Genomic DNA, 20,527 nt, shown 5'->3' with positions numbered 1-20,527 from the left:
CTGTGACAAAGGTGTAAAGTTTTTGTAGTTCAGGTGAATGCATTTTGTAGCAAATTAACTTTTGTGTTCCTATTTGCTTCATAAGATCCGGCAATATGATTTATTAAAATGATTGATTACAATTTATTTTCTTTAGGATGACTTTTAATGTGTTTTGTGTGAGATGAATACTCTCATGTATTATATGCTGGGTGTGAATCCAGTATAAAAATAAATTTGCCAATGAGCATCTTAGGACTTTTTCAAACCAGGACACTAAAAGGTGCATGTGAAACCAACTGATTTCAAAGGAAGTGCTTCTTATAACCATTAACATTTATTTTTCTTTTTTGTTGTTGTTGTTTTTTAAATTTATTTTTTAAAGAAATTGAAAATTGAATGTCTGACCAGGTAGTTGTGTGGTCTGGAGGTGCTGAAAGTAGCTGTGCCCAAGTTGAAAGTAAACCAAGAGTCAGTAGGCGGTCTTTTGAAAGTCCTTTTGTGGTTGGCTTTTTTGCTTCACACTATAGCTTTGTCTTTGTAACAAAAAATTACCCCCAAAAAGCAGCTTCAGTGAGCTCCAGAGGACCATTACATTAACAGGGTTATGACAGACACTGCTCTAGGACTTAAAGTCACAGTGTATTTGAATGAAGCAAGGGGTTAACAAAAGCATTAGGGGGGAAAAAAAGACAAACCCAAAGCAATTACCATCTCTTGCTCCCCACAGCCTCTGAAGTACCATCTCCTGGTGCTACTCTGAGTGCTCTGTGTCTTTGTAACTAACACAAAACTAGTAGTACTCAGGCACATGCCTCGTAAAATGCTCTTATTGTTCACGAAATAGCGCTTAAGATTTTTATTTTTACTCTAGGATAACAGAATCATAGAATCGCTAAGGCTGGAAAAGACCTCTGTGATCACTGAGTCCAACCATTAACCTCCAGCTCCACCTTTCAGCCATGTCCCTAAGCACCACACGGACGTTTTTTCTGAATGCTTTCAGGGATGGTGATTGCAGCACTCCCAATGCCAGACCACTCTTTCAGGCAGCTGAGAGGGAAGGTCCCTCCTGGGACTTATTTTCTCCAGGCTGAGGCCCCCCAGCTCCCTCAGCTGTTGTTCATCAGTCTGATGAGGAGCTCCTCTGCACGTCTCGAAATGGACACCGGGCTGGAGCTGCGGCCCCATCACCCCGTTTCCCCGCAGCCATCGCTGACCCTTTCGCTCTGCCCGCCCTCGCCCCGGCTGTGCCGCGGGTTCCTCGGCTGCTCCTCGGCGCTCGGAGGCCGAGTTTGGGGACTGTCCGCCGAGGAGCGGCCGCTGCCACAGCCCTGGGGCGGACAGGTGGCCCCTCCATCGCTTAACTTCGGCTGGGAAAACGCCCTGGAAAGCGTTGGTGCCTCGCAGCGCTTTCGCGGCGTTTTCCCCAGAGGTGGGGGGCGTTCGGGCTGATGTCTCCGGAGCGCTGCCCCGGACGGTACCCGGCGCTGTGAGGGGCACTCCGGGACCCGCCCGGCGCTGTGAGGGGGGTGCTCCGGGACCCGCCCGGCGCTGTGAGGAGGGGGCTCCGGGACCCGCCCGGCGCTGTGAGGAGGGGGCTCCGGGACCCGCCCGGCGCTGTGAGGGGGGGGCTCCGGGGCCCGCCCGGCGCTGTGAGGGGGGGGCTCCGGGGCCCGCCCGGCGCTGTGAGGGGGGGGCTCCGGGACCCGCCCGGCGCTGTGAGGGGGGGGCTCCGGGACCCGCCCGGCGCTGTGAGGGGGGGGCTCCGGGACCCGCCCGGCGCTGTGAGGGCTCCGCAGGCTCGATTCGGTCCGTATCCAGGCGGAGCTCCCGGACACGAGAGGACTTCGAGCACACAGGTGGGTGTGGGACCCTGGCCAAAGATGCTTCCCTCCTGCCTTAGGCTCTTAGGGCTAAACGCCAGTGTTACAATAATATTAATTTGATATTATTTGTGGGGCCTATACAGAGCAGACTTTGCCAGTTTGTAAAAGTTCAGGTTTTCTTGGCAACAATAATGGACAGGTGTCCACAGATAGGCTTACCCTGTTGTTTGACAGATGGTACCTTTTATTAAATTCATTTTCCAAACTTGAGTTCAGTATCCATTAAAATGGATTAATACTTTTCTGAGACTTATAGACAGCGTGGGTCTCTTGTCATTAAACCAGTGTGTTTGCAGCATGTGTGCCAGATTTTCTTCCGTCTTTTAAGATTGTCTAGGACAGCAACATGCTGGAAATTTCTCTTCAGGAGGTTCTTTTTCTGCCTGTTTAGGGGGTGGTGGTTTGAATTTTTAGAAAAACCTCACCTCGTGTGAGGTAGGAAAAAATGCTTACAAGATGTTGGGTCTCGGGCTCCATCCTGCACTTGCCAACAACTACATGAGGGAAGTCACATGAGCCAAGTGCACAGGACACTTACGTGATATTTTATCTTAAAAGTTTGACTTCAGTGTGCATTTAAGACCTAGCTGCTATTCAGGCATTTAATTCCATATTTAGATGTTTCCATAAAAACTGCCCCAAATCTGTGCTCTGCTGAAAACAACTGTTTGAAATGTTTTTATCAAAAAAAGCTCTAGAGTTTTGTTTGTGAATTTCTTTGTTCTTGGGCCTATGAAATTGTCAAGATTCAAGCAAGCTCAGATTTCCAAATTCTTGAGCATGCTCATAGCCCAACCATAAGATATTTTTCCTCTTTTTCTATTAGTATAGTTTCTTTCCTAAGAAATGGGAAGCTACAAAGCTTTTACAAAGCCTAAGTTACACTCTGCACTTGAAGCAGTGTCATGATAAAGCAGAAATTCTCTTTAGTTTCAGTGTTGTTGTTCCTACTGACTTTAATGCAAATTTTTTTGCTTTAAAGATTTTTTTTTCAATAGCCATGTGAAATACGTTGAAAAATCTTATTATATAAACAGTTTAAAGTCATATTGGTGTGGAAACTGGGCAGTAGTAGTGATTCAAGAAGAAAATTGTCACAATATAGAAATTTTCTGGTAAATTCATCATGTTTCTATGCTCCTGCCCAGCTATTAACTTTCCTGCCTCTGTCCATATTGCTGATAGTAGACCAACAGCTAAATGTCTGCTTACTAGGAGTACACACTATGCCCGGATGAGCTGTACACTTAAAATTAGAACGAGTACCAGACAGTAGCTTAGCAGAGTTAAAATGGCAAACTCTGCAAGTAATTTTCCACAATGAAATCTCTGAAGAAGTTTCAAAGTTAGAATACTCTGAAAAATCGCTGTGAAGGCAGAAGAAGGCTTTCTTAGTTACTGCTTTGGGTTGGTTCTAAGAAATTTGAGCTGCTGCATTAAATATTTGAAGTTTTTTTTAAATTCAGTTTCAAACCTAGACTGACTCCGAGTTTGGCATTTGGTTAGTCAGGGATTTTGATAGAGGGGCACAGATTAGATCATGGAGTATTTAACTCTTTAGACTGGAATTGCTCTCTCACCTTCTTTAGTCATTGATGTTTGCAAAGCACACTCAAGAAGTTGACATTTGTAAGCATTTCATGAGCAAATGTTGTGTGATGGAGGAAGTAAGTGCAGGAAAGAGGCCATAGCAGCACAAACCTAGTGGGGGAGAGTAGTACCAGTGACTTGGTCGCTACTACTCACTAGATAACCAGGGTTTGTTATCTAAATTTCTACTTGTGACTCTTATTTGAAGCAAACAGTAGCTCAGCCTAGACGAGAGGGCTTGCAGCAGGAGGAAACAAATGTTTACCTGCCCACACAGCTTCCCTGGGAGGTGTTGGCACACTGGTGCAGCTGAGCTGTCGCCATCAGTTCTGTTATGTGTGGAGACTGAACACGGGCTCAGAGTACATGGGAAGTGAGGGAAGAGCTCCAGGCCTGGAAGAGGGGACTGCCTAGAAAGTCTGTATCTCATGTGTTGTACAAACCTGATTGGTACCAGTAGGACGGTGGTTCAGTGGTTTTGTGTGCTATTCACACACAATTTTACCCATTTGAGGTTTGGAACTTTGTTTAGTGAGATGAGTGCCTCTCATGAACTTGCTTGCTCCCAATGGAAACACCTTCACTTTAGTCCCAAAGCTTTGGCTTTCATCCTATGTGCTTTTTGGTTGATTAATCATCAAGGAGGGATTGCTAGGATGACTTTTACTTTTGTTTATTTAGCTTACATTCACTGCATGGGATCGTTCTGAGCATTTGCTCTGTTATGATGCCATATACGTAATTTCTTTTCCTTCCAATTTTGTGCGATTTCTAATAGATTAAATTCTCTTCCTCTTCTTATGCAAAAAGGCTGAAATGCTGTTGGGGATGGGATCAGTGGTTATGTGTGTGTCTGTCTCTCCCCCTTACTACAACCTCCCCCTCCCCTCTGCAGGCTGCCCTGCCAGAGCCCCTCCTCTGGCTGGAAGAGGGGAGTTGAAATAGTGAGCTCCTGCTTTGTGAAGGAAATTTTCTTTCAGTGCCTTGCTCAGAGGTGCCTTTGAGAGTAGAACTGATGTGTTTTTGTTAACTTCAGGTCTGAGGAGGTGATTTTGATGGCCACAGGGTTGCTCACCATCATTTTACTCTGTGCTGTTGTGGCTGGAGCTTCAGGGAGTAAGTAGAAGAAATTTTTCTGCTAAGAAATGTTCTCACTGGCAAAACAGAGCATTATGTCACAGCTTGTAGGTTTGTAGTAGCTCTTGTAGCACTTTGTCTGGATTTTTACTGTAGTGTAGCACTTTGCTGAGCTCTTTGAGTGGTACTGAGCAGGTGAGAAAGCACCCTCCCTGGAGAAGAGGATGCGTTAAATAGTGCATCTTCCTTCAGCATTCTGGAGAAAGCAACAGAAATAGTGAGATTGTGTCAGCCTGTATACTTTATAGAAAAACTGTCATGGATTTAGTTATTGTTTTGAGGACCATGCTTGGATTTCAGCAATTTCACTGAAATTCAGAAGCAGCAGGTCCGTGCTGAGCTGCACACAAATTTGCAGTGCTTTTCTGTTCTGTTACCTGTCATTGCAGGATCCTCAGAGAGGTTAAGTTATGGAGCTTCCTGTTTTGCAGAATGTGCAGGTGAGTAAAACAAGATTTTATTCAGGCTTTTTGTATAATAAGGAAAGAGGAATTTGAAAACTTCTGCAGGGATATTGTGTTCTGAGCAGGATGATAGTTCTGAGTGATCAGCATTCAGGGAAATAGCAGAGAAGTTCCACTATGGTTTACCAGGCCCACACATGCCTGAAGTTTGCATTCTGTGAACTCTGAAAAACTCCTAAGTGTTAGAGCTGAGCAAAGGACTAAACCAGTGTGGGACTAAGCCCAGCCATGGGCATGAAGAACAGATCTGTTTCATCTTGCTGTAGTGAAGGTCCTACTTTGCTGCTCTCTGAAAGGTGTTGAAAGAGCATTGTGCTGTAAATGCATTACATTGCTTTTCTGCCCTTGGAAATTAACTTCTTGCCTTGAAGAAAATTGTGAGATTATGTGCCTGGGAGAGGGGAAGTCTTTTCCCCCTCCCTACAGGAGCTACAGCCAGCATGCAGGGTGCTTTCAGAAACCCAATTCTTTCAATTGAAAGTCCAAGTGGGAGGGGAACAATCTGAATATCTTTGCTTTGCTGATTTCAGTGGCTGAAAGATTAAAAGAACAAAAAAATAGAGGGGGAAGATTAATAGGTTAAAACACCACTCCCCCTTTTTTTTATTTTTTTTTTTAAATTTTTTTTTTTATTTGCTAGGACACAGTGCATCATACTTCCCCAAAAGAGCTAGATACAGCTACAGGTATTCAGCAGTCACCAACACATTCCTGCAGGGAAATATTTACAAAGGCAGTGGCATCTCTCTGGAGAGCACAGTGATCATTGAAGTATTGGGGAATTGCCACATGGTTTTGAAAGTAAGTATTGTCATAATAGTTTGAGTGATTGGGATGAGCTGATGTGGAATCTTATTTTTCTTTGGGATTATTGTTATGTTTCAAACATTTGTTTTTCTTGTAATTAAAAGCCAGTTCAATTCTGGATCTCATAATTAGAGTTGCGGTATTGCTTTGATGCACCACAACGTGAAATTAAGTATTTGCCAGTTTTAAAAGGAAGATTAGGAGAATAATTGTTTGCTTTTCTAAGTGGCACAACAGTTTTACTTTTTTGTTACATGAAGTGCAGAACTGGAGAAAGGAACTTGGTTTGCTTTAAAGCACTTCCATATCTCTAGCAGTAATTTTAAAAAAGCTCATTTTTAAGAGAACTTGAGAAACTTGTATGATGTGCTGGATTGGTGCCATTCCTAGCCCAGTGTAAAATTCAATCTTGTAACACTCCATTCATCACAACAGATCTGTCTCAGTGACAAGAGCAACAGAGCAGTTTCAAATTGCAGAGCTCCTCCTGGGGTGACCCCTGTGGTAGGCTAGGTGGGGTGCTTTAGGACTACAGGGGCAGCAGGAAAAATCAGCTTCAGCTGCCTGGGTTTTCCTTCAGGTTAACAGAGGGGATAATTCATTGGTTTTGCTGGGGGGTTGACACGTGTGTACTTAATACACAGATACATGAGGTCAACAAAGAGCATAGTTATCTCTGTCCTAGCACATGGATAAAAATTAACTGGTTAGTGGCTTGACAGTGAAAGGGATATAATAGTGCTGAATAAAATGTGTTTAATAATGAGTGAAACTTCTTCATAGAAGAACTTTCTGGAAACTGCCTCAGATATGCCACCTGAAGATGGGGCTAATACAGTTCTGTTGCCACACTGAGCCTTTGTTCATGTGAATGTTCTGTATGGATAAACTGATGTGATAAATCCACAAGTTCCTCTTGACAATGAAAGTTATTGCCTATAATCTTTGCTTCTAGGTTCAAGATGTACAGATTAAGAAAAGTTTTGCATCCAGAGAGGAGTCTCTGAAAGAAATTGACAGTCTAAGGTAGAAAACCTTCTAATCGGGTCTATTTTTTGGGTTTTTTTGAAACTACATGGCTTAGCAGCAGCTTGACTGGACATAGTTTACTCTGCTTCATATTCTGTTTAGTTTTAGGGATTCTTTTTATTTTTGTATTTTAAATGATGATCCAGATACAAGAACAATAAGCAAAAATGAGAGATTGAGAGCCATTTGGTCAAAACAAGTTTTCCTTCAATGTAACTTTCCTCCCTTTGTATGTAAAACCATTTGGACAATAGACAGTTGAAATTATTCTGAGTTCAAATCACCAGGCCTATAGCAGCACGTGTAGATCACAGCTCTCAGGGCTGCAGATATTACTTCTATGGACTCTTGAGTTTTGCAGTAGATTTCAGAGGTTCTTGGTCTAGAAGATTCTCATAAGGCAAAATGTTGTGGTTTTTTTTCTTCCAGGGTACTTATATTTCCTTTATTTGTCCGATGAGCTTTTCTTCCGTCTCTGTTTTTCGGGTTTAGTAGCTCATTCATAACATATGTCAGTGTTTCTCACTGACAAGCCAAGGTATAGTCTCCAGTATACAAAAAGATCTCCTCAAACTGTGGAAGTCTGACATTTTCCCAGAGAGCTGATGCTTCTTCTGTCATCAAAAAAAAAGCAGTTCTGTTGTCTGATTAAGCTCAGCCTTGTAATCTTCCTCTTTGTCCTGGCACTTGAATTCTCAGCCTTTAAACAACACTGAGAGCTGAGGTAATTGATTCAATTCAGAGGGTCAGAAAGAGCAAGCTTGGAGTAAATGCATTGCTTTTTATATTCATCAGGAAGAACTTTGTGTTCTCTCTATGGGCAGCGGTATCAGAGTTCAAATGAGTGTACAGGCACATCTTCTGTGAAGTTACTTGCAAGATGTTCATAGCAGTAAGAGCAGTTGTGTATTGTTCTTTGCTGAGAAGCCAAAAAAGAGAGGTAGCAAAGAAAGCATTCAGTGAAGCTTGGCTATTCAAAATAATTATTCAGACAAGTGAGCCTTATTAGCATTTGCCTCAGCCTATTGTGAATATACAGTAGTCTAGCTTGTCCTCTGAACATGCATGTAATTTCTACAGATAGTAGCAAAAACAGGCTCAGTTGCCTAGGAGTTCAGAAACTGAAACCCTTATCCTATGTGCCCAGTGTCTTCTGGAAGGGCTTTATCCAGATCTTGGTGTATTAAAGTTTTATCTCTTACTTTGTGACCTGATTGATTAGATGAATAGTTATCACCCCATCTAATGTGCGGATGAGCTGTCTAGCTCCCTGTATGGGAGCTGGTCACTGGGCTACTATGGAATTCTTCCTTTGGATAGTTTGTTTTTCCCCATTTAGAGGGAAAATATATGATTAAAGTAGGTTATATTAGGAGTGAAAATCAATGTTAAAAAGTGATTCACTGGAAAGGTAGAAAACACTGTACTCTCAATCTGGGATAGCAAAAGCCGTTAGGAAGTGTACTAATGGCAGAGATTGGGGAATAAGTTTGGGATAGAGCCCAAGTATGCTCACCTAGCAGAGCAGGAAAATATGGGTCAATTGGGAAACAACTGTTCTTGTGTGCATCACAGCTGAGGAGGCATGGTGCAGTTTCTTTGCAATTCAGACATGCCTACTGAAGCTAAAGATACCCTGAATCATAAAATGGAACTTCTCTCTTAATTAAACAAGAATCATTGCCATAAGTACATTTACTTGTAAATAATTTGCCAGGACTGCTTTTATTGTTACAGTTATGTTGAGGATGCTGTGATTATCTTGAGAAGATTTGTTTTTAGGGATTTTTTTAAGGCCTCCTTGGGTTAGGCTGAATTTATGAAGAATAGAGGCTTGCTGTAAAGAATGCAGATACAGAGCGAGAGAGATCCATTGTGGAAGAACAGCTCTGTTGAGGAAAATCTGAATTTAATGTCATAAATTGACTTGCACTCTTTGAAGCAAGAAATGATAAACTCTTTTATCACAGGGAAATACTAGAACAGCATCCTCTTCATTTTTCTTTCCATGATGGGAAAGTTCTGAAGCTCTGTCCTGTGAGGAGTGAACAGACCTGGGCACTGAACATCAAGCGAGGCATTCTCAGTGTCCTGCAGACAGCTCAAGAATTCCCTGTTGGTGCCATTGTTGAGGAGGTGAGTCTGTCAGTCATGCTCTGAGGTGACTGTTAGTTCTTGTATGTTTTAATTCTACTCCACTTCTAAATAAAGGGTTTTGCCACTTGGTTCAGCAGACAGTGGCAGTCATCAGATTGCTTCTTGTAGTGAATGTTCTAAAATTACCTGTAATTCACATTCTTTTTGAGGCTTGGAATCCACTACTTGGTTACCCGAGTTCTAGTGCCAGGTCTTTACCTGTTCTATGGAGAAAACACAGTACACATAATTAATGACTATTTTTTTTTAACTTTTTTTCAATAATTTAGGGAGATCAATGTTCTCAGAGCTCTTTGAAATTATTTCAATGCTTAAGCTCAATTTCTGCTGTGTAACACTGAAACAATAGTCCAGCATTCCCTGCTGTCACCTGAGTGTTTGCATGGGGGCAGCTGACACACCTCAGGGGCTGCAGTTCTCTTACGAAGAGCTGTCTCTAGACTGACCTTCAGCATGATGAACACTGCCTTATTCTCAGGCTACTGCTGTGTGTCAGTGTTTAAAGAGATGTTCTGCAGTAGGGCTTGGAACACACATATGTAACTGAAGTTACTCTGCCTAGTAATGCTCTTCTAAATTAATGCTTCCCTGCATGCACACAAAATCTGAAATGAAAAAACACATGTCTGTAAATTATCTGATTCAGAATAACACAGTGAAATTAAACAAAGCAACAGAGCCTGGCTACTATAATCTTGACCAACATCTTTAAAATTATTTGCCTTTTCATAGCTTTTGTGGCAAAGCCAGTGTTCTACTAGGGAGAATTTAGATCTCTGTTGTTATTACAAAAAAAGTAATTATTAAAACTAATTGCAATAACCTACGCTATCTCCTTGTATTTTTTGTGTGCATGTGTGATTCAATCGTGTATGTTTGTTACTAGGTGGATGTCCTGGGAATATGCCCAACCAGGTATCAGCAAAAGGGTCCCATTCTTGTAAAGACAAAGGACTTAAACCTCTGCTCCCATCGCTCTTCTGGTTTGACTTCTGTGCAGTCTGTTGTTCTTCCTCATGCATCAGTAAGTTTTGGGGAATGACACTGGCTCTTGCTTTTGACTTATTTGAAGACAGTGTCTGCCCAAACTTGAGTTCTTAGCAAAGAAATGGTGCATATTATTCTCCCTGTAATGTCTGTTACTCACAGAATTTGTTTTAATGCAAGTTTGCATTTTAATTGATGAATATTATAGTATAAATGCAAGAGGTTGTTAGGCACCTCGATTAAACTCTCATTAAAGTATGTTATAGAGGTAAACTGAAAATAGACTGTTGAAGGGAGGAATAGAGAGATGTGAGTAAGAAAAAAATACATTAGAAAAATGAAGTTATTCTTTGTAGAAAACTTGGAAAGATAGAAGTTTTCTAAATTTTCTAAATGCCAGACTTGCAGGTTTCCACTGTTGACAGAAAATACAGTCAATTCTTGTATCTTGTACTATTTTTATTAGGTGAACATTACATTTTTCTGTAGTAGCTATTCAAAATTTACCAGCCTTTTGCTTTTTTCTACTTTTCTGACCAAAAATATCTGATTAACTTTGAGGCTTTGTGAACAGAAATGAATTTGATGCTGATAGTTAATAGCAGCTGTTTTTCAGTGATAAAAAACTAGGCTAAAATAAGGAGTGCATTAATCTCCACAGGCTGGGCACTGTCAGAGGTGTAGACAAGAGACTTCCCACTATCCCAGAATTGGAATCCTCTGTGAAGTTGTGAGAGGAAGGATTGGGTAGGCTGACACAGATCATCAAGGATCTTCCTGAGGTGTCTGTTCTTCTCAGTCTGAACAGCAGATCCTGTCCTCCCAGCTGGAATGTGCCCAGAGCATTAAGGATGGGGTCCTGGAGGAGGCCAAATGCACTGAGTCCGACCGTGTGATGCTGTTCCCTCAGCAGGGCAGTGGGGCAGAGACACAGACACAGTCTGCACTCAAACTCTTGCAAGTGGAAACAGAGACACTCTACCATAAAGGTAACCATGTTTCTGCTAAAGTCGAGTGTTTCCTAGGAAAATATTGTGACTTTGTCTTGCCTATGAGAACTCTTTGCACCCATGATTTTCACATTTAAAGTGGATGTTTTTACAGGCTGGGCTGTCCCTTCTTTGAGGGCTTGTGCCTGCCATAACAAAACTCTGTGGATCTCCAAAACTGGGTAGGTTTCCAAAAGTGACGGTCTTTAATAGCCAGCTCCTCTTTATCTATTTTACATACCCAGTGCTCTTGTATGCAGACCAGCATTCCCTGGTCTGTGGGCAACTCCTAGTTTTTATCAAAATGGAACCTAAATAGTTCCATTAGGGCTTGCAATTAAGGACATGCCATGTCTGAGAACTGTTTTAATTTTAGCTCTTCTTTTCTCCTTTGTGTTTCTCCTTAGGAAAATTATTTTACTGAAGTCAATAGGTGGCTTGCCTGAGGAATTATTTCAAAGTTGAACTCTAAATGTTGAGGAACATGTTATTTGTCTGTTTCTAAATAGTTGTTTGGTTCTTTTTTTTAAAGGAACCTCCAGATTTCCAGGACATTTTGTCTATAATTATACCAACGTAAGCAGATAGGATTCTTCCTCAGGAAGAGGTTCAGAGCCAAGCCATTTCTTTTTCTTGGCACCTAGATCTCCTGCTGGTTTTTTTGGTGGTTAAAGTGTGGGACTAGTGATTAGACGACATTGGAAAAAGTGGTGAATGTAAAGTAGCAGGACCATACTAAGAGATGTATGGATGGAAAATAGGGCTTTTTTCATGTGTGTCTTTTTCTTGTTTCTCTGACTCTTTCTTTTGGGTCACACTTGTCTTTATTCTGTTGTGCTCTTAAATTCAAACTGACTGCAGGCATTCATATTCATCCCTTGGCTGTACTGAACCTAGGGAGATTCTTACAGGCAGAAATAAAGGCTCAGAGAGAAACTTTCCCCTTGCATATAGGATAATCATAGTAAATTGCCAGCAATCACAAGAGGTGTGATTTTTCCTTTATGTTCTTTTTCCAGGGTACTCTGAGGATCTGTATGTGACCAGCATTCTCTATGAAAGGGAGGTAATTAAGAGGGAGGTCACTGGGGCAGAAGTGACTGAACTGGTGTGGAAGCTTTGCTTAGCACACAGTGCAAGTTACCAGGTAAGCTGTACACACAGACTCTGCTTCTTTGGGAGGTTCTTTGTGGGCTGAGAATTCTCCTACACAGATAAGAGGTGACCAGGAGTGCAGCAATTTTGAAATACTGAAGTCTTCCATTGCTTTGGACATTTTAAAATATGGATTTAGAGAAAGAGAAAATGCTTTGAAATGTCATTTTCTTATATAAACAGTAAATTGCACTGAGGAGTTAAAACATATATTGGGCAAAAGCAATTCTGAACTATGTTCTAAATTAATGGGAAAGAAAATGTCCCAAATTTTTGTTTTTCTGTGAAAAAACGAAAGCGGAAGAAGTATCTGGTTTGGGTTGTCACTAGCAGTTTTGATACTTAGTATTGTAAAACACATCTTTTACAGCTTTTGTGTGTAGTACTACCCCTGGTGCTGTTTATTGGAGTTCTGTGGCCCTTATATTGTCTCATCCCCTCAAAACAGTTTGCACATGAAGCCCTTACCTCTGGGTCTTGGCTGGTAGGTTCCTTGTGCTTCTGATGAACTGCTATCAATCATCATGTTTTCTGGGGATGCTGGCTTGGGTCCAGAGGGAATCTCTGCCCCCTAGGCCATTTTCAGTGATGAATGCTTCTCAGGGTGGAATCTTCTGGTCATGTGGAACAGGAAGTGACTTAAATATTTTTTATGATTACCATCATTCTAGATGAGGGTCTGCCTGTCTCCTTAGCTCTCTCGGGTCTTGTATTTTTTGTTGGTACTAGCAGAAGCTGAATCAGTCATTAATTGTCACTGTGTTTGAAATGAAGATCCTTATCTCTGAAATTCAGAGGTTATCAAGAATGCCTTCTAGGTCATAAAAAGCACCTGTTATGTACAATACAGAAGGATCAACAGATGATGGTGCTTAATCACTCTTCACCTGAGCTCAACCAAGGGCAAATAGAGCACACTTCGTATCCCATTATCCTTCAAATAGAGTGGTTCTTGCTAGTAGTGAAGTTCCTACAGAGAAAAACCAGGAAAAAAATGTAAATGTGAAAACAGAAGAAAACACTCTTTAAGTAATTTTTGGTCAGGATATTACTGGAAAACAAGTATGGTCTAATGGTCTAAACAGGGCATTGGTTCCTCCATGAATTTGCCACTGATGAGTTTAGTCAGCTCATTCCTGATATATTCTCTGTCCTCTGAGGTTATTTTCTCATCAGATGGTTCGCACTTTGGAGCAAGGTTATTTCCTGTACAGAGGGACTAACATCTCTCCTGTAAATGCACATAGGTACAAGTGATGTTAACAGAAAGCTTCAGAGCCAGCATGGAAGGCACTCGCCTTCCTTTGTTTAGATGAAGTCCCATGTCAAAGAACAGAAGCTCTGCCTGTATTTCCCCTGGGCTGGACACAGATACTGGGGAATGGAGGAGAGGCTTTATGGGGACTGGAGAAAAGTGCAGTGCTGGATTGCAGCTCTGCAGTGATATCTTGGGTGTGTTCACCTTTCTCTTAGTATCACCTATGATTCATGAGCACAGGTAGGTGTTCATGTTTTGTGTGTGAGACTTCAGGAGAAGGCACAGGGTGGAGCAGGACAAGTCACAGCTGCTGAAGCACCTTTAGTCAGCTGTGATAAATTCCAGCCCCAGACTTAACTCCTAACCTGTTGAAAGGTGATCATAGTCTGACCTGGTACCACAGCCTGACAAAAGCCTGAGCATGGGGCTGAGGAGGAAGCAGCAGATGGCCTTTGTAGGTGTTGCAAAATTTGGGATAGACTTCTATCTCTGAGTTAAAAGCAGGTCTACCATCTCTTTTAGCTACATGCTATGGAGACGGGGGCTATGGAGGGCTAAGAGAGCCATATAATAATGGTTGGTGCTAATAAAGAATAAAAGCAGCCTCTTGGAGAAGGATAATGCTTAATTCCATATGGTTGTCAGTGTTACAGCAGCAGGAAATGGCATTTAAGCACAGACTAGAGGGTCACATACTGCCTGGAAAATGTTGAAGAAAGAAATTACTGCAGCAGATCTGAGAAACTTTCTCTAAATCCTACCTTCTGTGGAACACTCTTAATTCAGTGTCTTTGAAAGAATGGTAAATGATTTTTCCCAGTAACAGTGGGATGTCACTTCTGCCTCCAGAGGCCTACTGACTTCATGTGTGGGAAATTTGTTTTTTAAATCTCTAAGATTAGCACAAGTGGCTACTGTCTGTGTGCCACTGCCTAGAAGAGAGGTGAATTATTCATCATGTGCCTGTCCCAGCAAAGGATTTGATTGGTTGTCAACCATTTTCACTGTTTCAGGGTGTTCTTTTTGTGTGACAAGACATTTCAAAGAGAATCTTTATCATCCTTCATTTCAATCAATAAAATATCCTTTGGGCCAAGAAAGAAGTTATGGGAATGCCCCCAGCGTTGCTTGGGAGACAGCTGCACTGTTAAGCATGTAGAGCTTGTTTGTCCCTTTATTGTTTGACTCTGAATGAGGTGAGATTATGCATTTCTTTCAGGACACAAAACCAAGAATAAATGGAAGGGAAAGTCTCCAACTCTGGGGAAAACAGTATAGGGATGAGAAAATGGAGGTGGAGATGGTGTCATTTCCAAGGAAGCAAAGTTGTTGTCTAATTTTTTAATGCTATTATGAGACAAGATTGAATTTCAATGTGGATGTAGATTAGCTAATGGACCATTAAGTGAACAAGCTGCCTTCTGACAAAGAATAGAAAAAGAGGTGGGGAAAAGGGACCCGCTCCTGAGAGAGACTGGAGAGAAGCCTGTCACACCACATCTGCTGAGGCTGCATTTCCAGTGGCTGCCTAGCTTTTGGTGCTTGGTCAGTAGCTCTGGTGAATGTGGCTGTGGATGCACTGAGAAAGGTGGGCAAGAGTATGTCAGATTTGCTTTTCCTTGCTCCTGGACCCCAGTCGGACCCAAAAAAGTTTACTTTCAGGGCATGATGTTTCATCATTGGTTGGTTTTGGTTTGTTTTTTTTTTTTTCCCCTCATAAGGCATTGTAATTGCTTGCTTTTACCTAGTTTCTTTTTTTTTTTAATATGGCAGATCTACAGGTAGAAGGAAAAGCAAGCTTCTATGTGGAATGAAAACCAGTTTTTCTTATGTTTCTTTCAGAGGTGGGAATGGGAGTCAGATTTAAACACAGTTTGTTATTATGATACTACAAATAGAGGAATTTTCAATGACAGCTCAATTTCAATGCAGCCAGCCTTAAAAAATGAAAACAGCCCACCTGGTCAGACAGTTAATTCTAAAGCTTTATTATTAGAAAGAAAAATGGCTGCTTCTCTGCAAAATTTTGCTTGGAGTTATTAGATGAGAGCTTTTCTAGTCAGCAGGTGTGAAACAGAATGAAGTCAGTTTACAGTCTAAAACTGTATTAGCTGGAAGTCCATCAGTCTGGCAGTTTTATCTTGACCTGTGCTGCAGCTCCAGCTTATGGGCCACCTGGGCTCAGCTGCAGCTTCACACACAGCTCTTTGTGACGAGATCTGTGAGGGTCCCCAGCCCCCAGTGGATTTGCCTGTGGAAAAATGCACATAAGTCCCATGCTTTAGAAATGCTTTTAAAAAGTTATATAAAGCACAGTTCTCTGAATATTTTATAGACATTTTATTATAAATTGTAATCTTTTTCACTAGCTCCATAGTGTCCAGGCTTGTAATTTCTTTTTAAAATAGACCTTAGTGATAATGATGGGATGGAATGGAATAGAATAGAAGGGAATGCGTCTATCTATCTGAATTTTAGGTATGGAATTATAAATGTTAACAGAATTAATACATAGGTGGGGCTTCACATACGAAAACAAATTTTAATTTGATTAAATTATATATTATTTCTAAGAAGAATATAAATCCCGAAAGAATAAAACCACAAACTGTATCTATATTGGATCTGCTGACTTACTCCCTCAGCCTATCAAACAAAACAGTAAGAAATTACTCAGACTTCTTACTGAAATACAGCTTCTTGTTACTGAAAATGGCTTGGCAGTCTTAAAATCTAGTCCTGGCACTGGGTTATTCCATGTTTTCGTTGTTTTTGGGAGTAGCTCCTGGAAGGAAGGTCAGGAAGTCAAAGTAGGTCTGTCCCCAAACTTTTGGAAATGTGACTTAGTGGAATTAGACTTTGAACGATTTTTACATGAAGAAAAATGTTTTCTTTGGAACCAGAAATTTAGTCCTATGTCTAAGCCTTTCACATCTGAGATGAATAAAACACTGAAGTGAATCTGACATGGACCATGTTTAAAACGTACATATTATATTTATAATATTACATATTATAAAGTTCAGTTAACATAAACATACAAGATACTGTATTAAACATTCTGCTAATTTTTTCAAGTAATGAGACCTATCTTCTTTCTTGAACTTTGGATCAGGTCTCAGGGGAGTACATCCATGTGCTATTTAGCCTTTAAAATACCAGGTAAAATAGCTGCTGATTGATGTAACAATTCTTCTCAGTGAGAGAGAACAGCTCTTCTGCCTCTGTTTCCAGCTAGTCCCGTGCTGCCTGCAGAGGTAAGGGCAGTTCTGCCTGGGCTTTTCCCCAGGAAATAATTTTCTCACAGCCCAAGTGTTCTCAAGTGAAACTTCTGAGTGTTTCCCAAACCTCAATTAAATGATTTTTCACATAAACCTAAGATTAATACGCAGTTAGCTTGACCATTGTTTCATTTATGTCAAAGCTATGTCAGAAGTTCTGGTCATAAATCAGGATCTTGCTATACAAATTCAGAGAAGGTTATAACTTTCTCTTCTCGATTGTAACTCCACTGTTGCATTTTGGTTTATTATTCATTTGTATGCCAGTGGTGTGCATGGTGGTCGCTCAGAGCTGCTGTCTGAGGGACTGACTGACGTCCAGAGCAAAAGCCTTTCTCTGTATGTTTGCAGTCTGGAGAGGAAAGCAAATGAGGAAGGAATATAAGGACACAGGGAAGAAAGGAAGGTTCACTCTTAGGTTGCTTTGTAAATCAGTGGCAATGCTGGCATAATCTCTCTGTTCTCTGAAGCTGGTTTCTGCACAGCAGGAATATTACAGTTGTGCTTGTGCACTTCCAGACTGCAGACCTTTTCATGACTCTCGTATTTGAGCTTCGACATCTTTCTCTTGAGGCCTTAAGAGCATTATGGCAAAGATCATCATTTAAGTGCAGAGACAACTGGTAAGTCTCCTTTAGTAATTGCATTCAAATATACACAGGAAAGAAATGTTTTGTGAATATTTAAATGTTTTAAATCTGTGCCCAAATGTTGGAGTTAAATTTGGAGCATTTAAAAGGAATAATTTGTGTTGCAGATCTTGTTTCTGTAATGGGATGATACTCTCTCCTCACTGAATGAATGTTATGTACATAATAGACACTATATTCCCACATCCAGACTTCCTGTTTCCAAAGCAAAGTGAATGGGAAATATGAGTCATGGCTTGGATGGAAATCATTTCTGCTGGTTTCAAGCTTTTGTTGCCACTTGTTGTGAAAAAGCTTACCTGGATCTGTACTTTGAATGCCCTTAGTAGTTGTGGGGCAGAGGAGACAGATGTTAGGCTGGGAGTATGGATGTGGTGGAGCTGCATCTTTCAGTAGCAGCTGGATCCCAGGATGGTTTATACCAGTTGTAGAACTGTGGCTTTAAAGATCAAGGCCCTACTCCTCTGCAGTCAGGAACAGTTCTGATCCAATGGTTTGAGTCTATAAGAAGTACTAGTCCAGTATTACCAAAATCAGTGAATTTTTTCCCCTCACAAAATTGAAAATAATGAAACAATTCTTCTACTTGGTTTCTGTACAAAATGTCATCAGTCTGTTTGAAATTAAGGGTTTGTTTGTAAAAATACCTTTATTTGATACAAAAAGGGAAAATTTTGGGTTAAGTTTATTCTCATGTTTTGATAAATAGTCATGCTAATATTCTTCATTATTAGACAGTAATTAAACTATTCTGCCTTTTTTATATTACCTTTAGACTAATTTTACTCAGGACATGGTTATTAAATTTAGGAGTGAAAAAAAAATCCAATGCAGACTGCTCTCTGATGCTTTTACCCCATCTACTTTAACTGCTTTCTAGTTAATGCAGAAGTCTCCTTCCATCAGTATAGGAGGCAGGATATTTACAGAAGGACTCTTAAGAGTTGAAATGTGTATTGTCTGTCATGCTGGTGTGGGCTTTCCCCTTAGATAAGGTCTAAAAATCACAGGAAGTAAAAGCTAGTCAATTCAGTTTTAATATTTTAATTTTTTACTGGTGTTACAGGTGACATGAAAGGAAAAAGACACCTTAAGAAAAAATCAGTGCTTTAAGGTACCTCAGACTTTAGAAGTCAAACCTGGCATGTGATGTGGCTTAATTCTCAGAGAAAGCAACTGAATATTTTCTTGAAAATCTGGTTAATGTTCTTGAAACACCAATGCACTTCCATCACATCCTGACTGAAACATGAACATGCAGAATCTGGCATTTGCTAAGCCACTGGACTTTTATTTACTTTGAAAGAAGCTGAGTCTCAGTGTACTTGTTACGTGATTCTTGTGTACTTTGGTAACTTTAGATTTCCTGTACTTTTTTCTTGTGTTACAGGCAACCATTAATAGATGCTCTTCCATCTTGTGCCACAGAAGCATGTGTTGTCCTAATGAAAGACCTCATAGCTTCTGGGGAAGTTGAGGAAGACAAAGTAGAATATTTCTTTTGGTCATTTACATTCATTCCTAATCCCACCTCGGGCATGATTGAATCTCTTGCTGTGAGTGGATGTTATTTTTTTCTTTTTTAATTTGTAATGAATCTAGGTGGCTCATCAATTTTGTTTTACAGTAATAGTCTTTTTCAGATTTAGACAAATCTCTGTCCAGGTCATTTTGTTGAGATTGTATTTTAGTATGTAAATATTTTGATATATTTATAATGGTATGTTACTGTATGTGGTATGTTAGTGTAGTTATTCTCATGACTTTACTGAAACACGTCATTCTTTCTGTGGTTGTTTACAGTCTTTGCTGAAGTCACCTAGAGCAAGCCAGAGCTGCTTCTTGGGAGTAACAGCTCTTGTACATAGGTTTTGTTCAGCTCACAGCTCCTGTGATACTGTACCTGCTGTGCAGAGTGTGATGAGGATTCTTGGGAAATTTTTGGGAGGAAACTGTACTGTGCAAGATTCAGAACATCTCAGCAAGGTATTGGTTATACAGAGGCACATGATACAGTGCTTTACTTTTCTGTTCCCTTAGTGATCTGAGAACTTGTTAGATGAAAATGGTATTAATTGCATTTCCAGACAGCCATGAATACAGGCTTAGTAGATGAATATTCCTTGCTAGAATGAGCTGATAAAATTTTGTAATCTGACAAGTAGAACCTATCAGTATGGGTGTTCTTGTGTGTGGAAATAAGGAAAAGCCTTGGGTTTCCTGATGAAGCAAACTTCATACCATTGAGCAGTGGGAAAAACACCTATCTGTTGACAAATTATTATTTTAATTAAGTTATTGTGTCCAGAACTCTATGTTGAATCATTAAAATGTCAAAATATTTGTGATCAAAAGGGACAAAATATCAAAGTACTTGAAAAACTTTTCGACCACATAAAATTTGACTTTTGCTTTTCTGTTACAATGCAAGCTTTTAAGAATGTTTTTGTATTCCCCCAGGTTTAAGGCACGTTCTACTTACAAGTGCCAGTGGCATTAGAATAGAACCATAGTCCGTGTGTGTCTTGTCCTCCCAGTAAAGCCAGGGTATAGATAGTACAATAGGGGCTGCAGTAAACTCCCCAATCACCAGTAATCATTTTAAAGAGTTTTGCACATAAAATGTTAGTGCCATGAAATGCAATGTACAGCTGCCAGCACTTGGAGAGCTTTCTGTTCTACCTAGCTTTGCATTTACAGATGCAGCTGGTGTTGAAAGCCATTGGAAATGCAGGACTGGCAGCAGCTTCGCTGGCTCCTGCTCTGAGCTCCTGTGCTGCCCTGAAGAGCCATCCCATAGAAATCCGCCTCGCTGCTGTCCAGGCCTTCCGGCGCATTCCCTGCCCTGTCAGGGTGAGTGATTCACTGCCACAGGTGACTGATGGCTTCCTGGCACTGCCACAGATTTGGGACTTGTTGGAATAGTTTCAAAAACATGCAAACAGATAGGGAACAAGTGTAGACATGTTCCAGTAGAGCCCCTCTGCTGTTGGAGGAGAAGGTAGAACCACCCAGATGAGCAAACCTGTAATGAGCTTCACTGCAGTTGAACACGTCCAGTGACTGAGGCAGTGTTTGGGACTTCTAATTAGGCCCTTTGGTTGGATGCCTTGTCTGTGGGCACTATGGCTGAGAACCCACAGGACTTGATTTTT

At 40.9% G+C, this 20,527-nt stretch overlaps 1 protein-coding gene across 1 annotated transcript in view; it reads left to right on the top strand.

Annotated features, from left to right (window-relative positions):
* The first annotated feature begins 1,748 nt into the window (after nucleotides 1-1,748).
* Nucleotides 1,749-20,527, top strand: part of LOC107211146 — a 73,947-nt gene continuing 55,168 nt past the window's right edge. The window contains exons 1-13 of the mRNA XM_033517999.1: nucleotides 1,749-1,841; nucleotides 4,495-4,574; nucleotides 4,985-5,035; nucleotides 5,700-5,860; nucleotides 6,822-6,892; nucleotides 8,866-9,031; nucleotides 9,939-10,076; nucleotides 10,839-11,028; nucleotides 12,048-12,175; nucleotides 17,242-17,345; nucleotides 18,763-18,928; nucleotides 19,176-19,358; nucleotides 20,073-20,225. Of these exons, the coding sequence (XP_033373890.1) occupies nucleotides 4,514-4,574; nucleotides 4,985-5,035; nucleotides 5,700-5,860; nucleotides 6,822-6,892; nucleotides 8,866-9,031; nucleotides 9,939-10,076; nucleotides 10,839-11,028; nucleotides 12,048-12,175; nucleotides 17,242-17,345; nucleotides 18,763-18,928; nucleotides 19,176-19,358; nucleotides 20,073-20,225 (1,572 nt within the window). The 5' untranslated portion in view covers nucleotides 1,749-1,841; nucleotides 4,495-4,513. The remainder of the gene's footprint in view (nucleotides 1,842-4,494; nucleotides 4,575-4,984; nucleotides 5,036-5,699; nucleotides 5,861-6,821; nucleotides 6,893-8,865; nucleotides 9,032-9,938; nucleotides 10,077-10,838; nucleotides 11,029-12,047; nucleotides 12,176-17,241; nucleotides 17,346-18,762; nucleotides 18,929-19,175; nucleotides 19,359-20,072; nucleotides 20,226-20,527) is intronic.

This window comes from Parus major, chromosome 14 (genome assembly GCF_001522545.3).
Source record: "Parus major isolate Abel chromosome 14, Parus_major1.1, whole genome shotgun sequence".
Taxonomy (NCBI): domain Eukaryota; kingdom Metazoa; phylum Chordata; class Aves; order Passeriformes; family Paridae; genus Parus; species Parus major.
The sequence above is the reverse complement of the archived record's forward strand: the minus strand, read 5'-3'. Positions and strand labels throughout refer to the sequence as shown.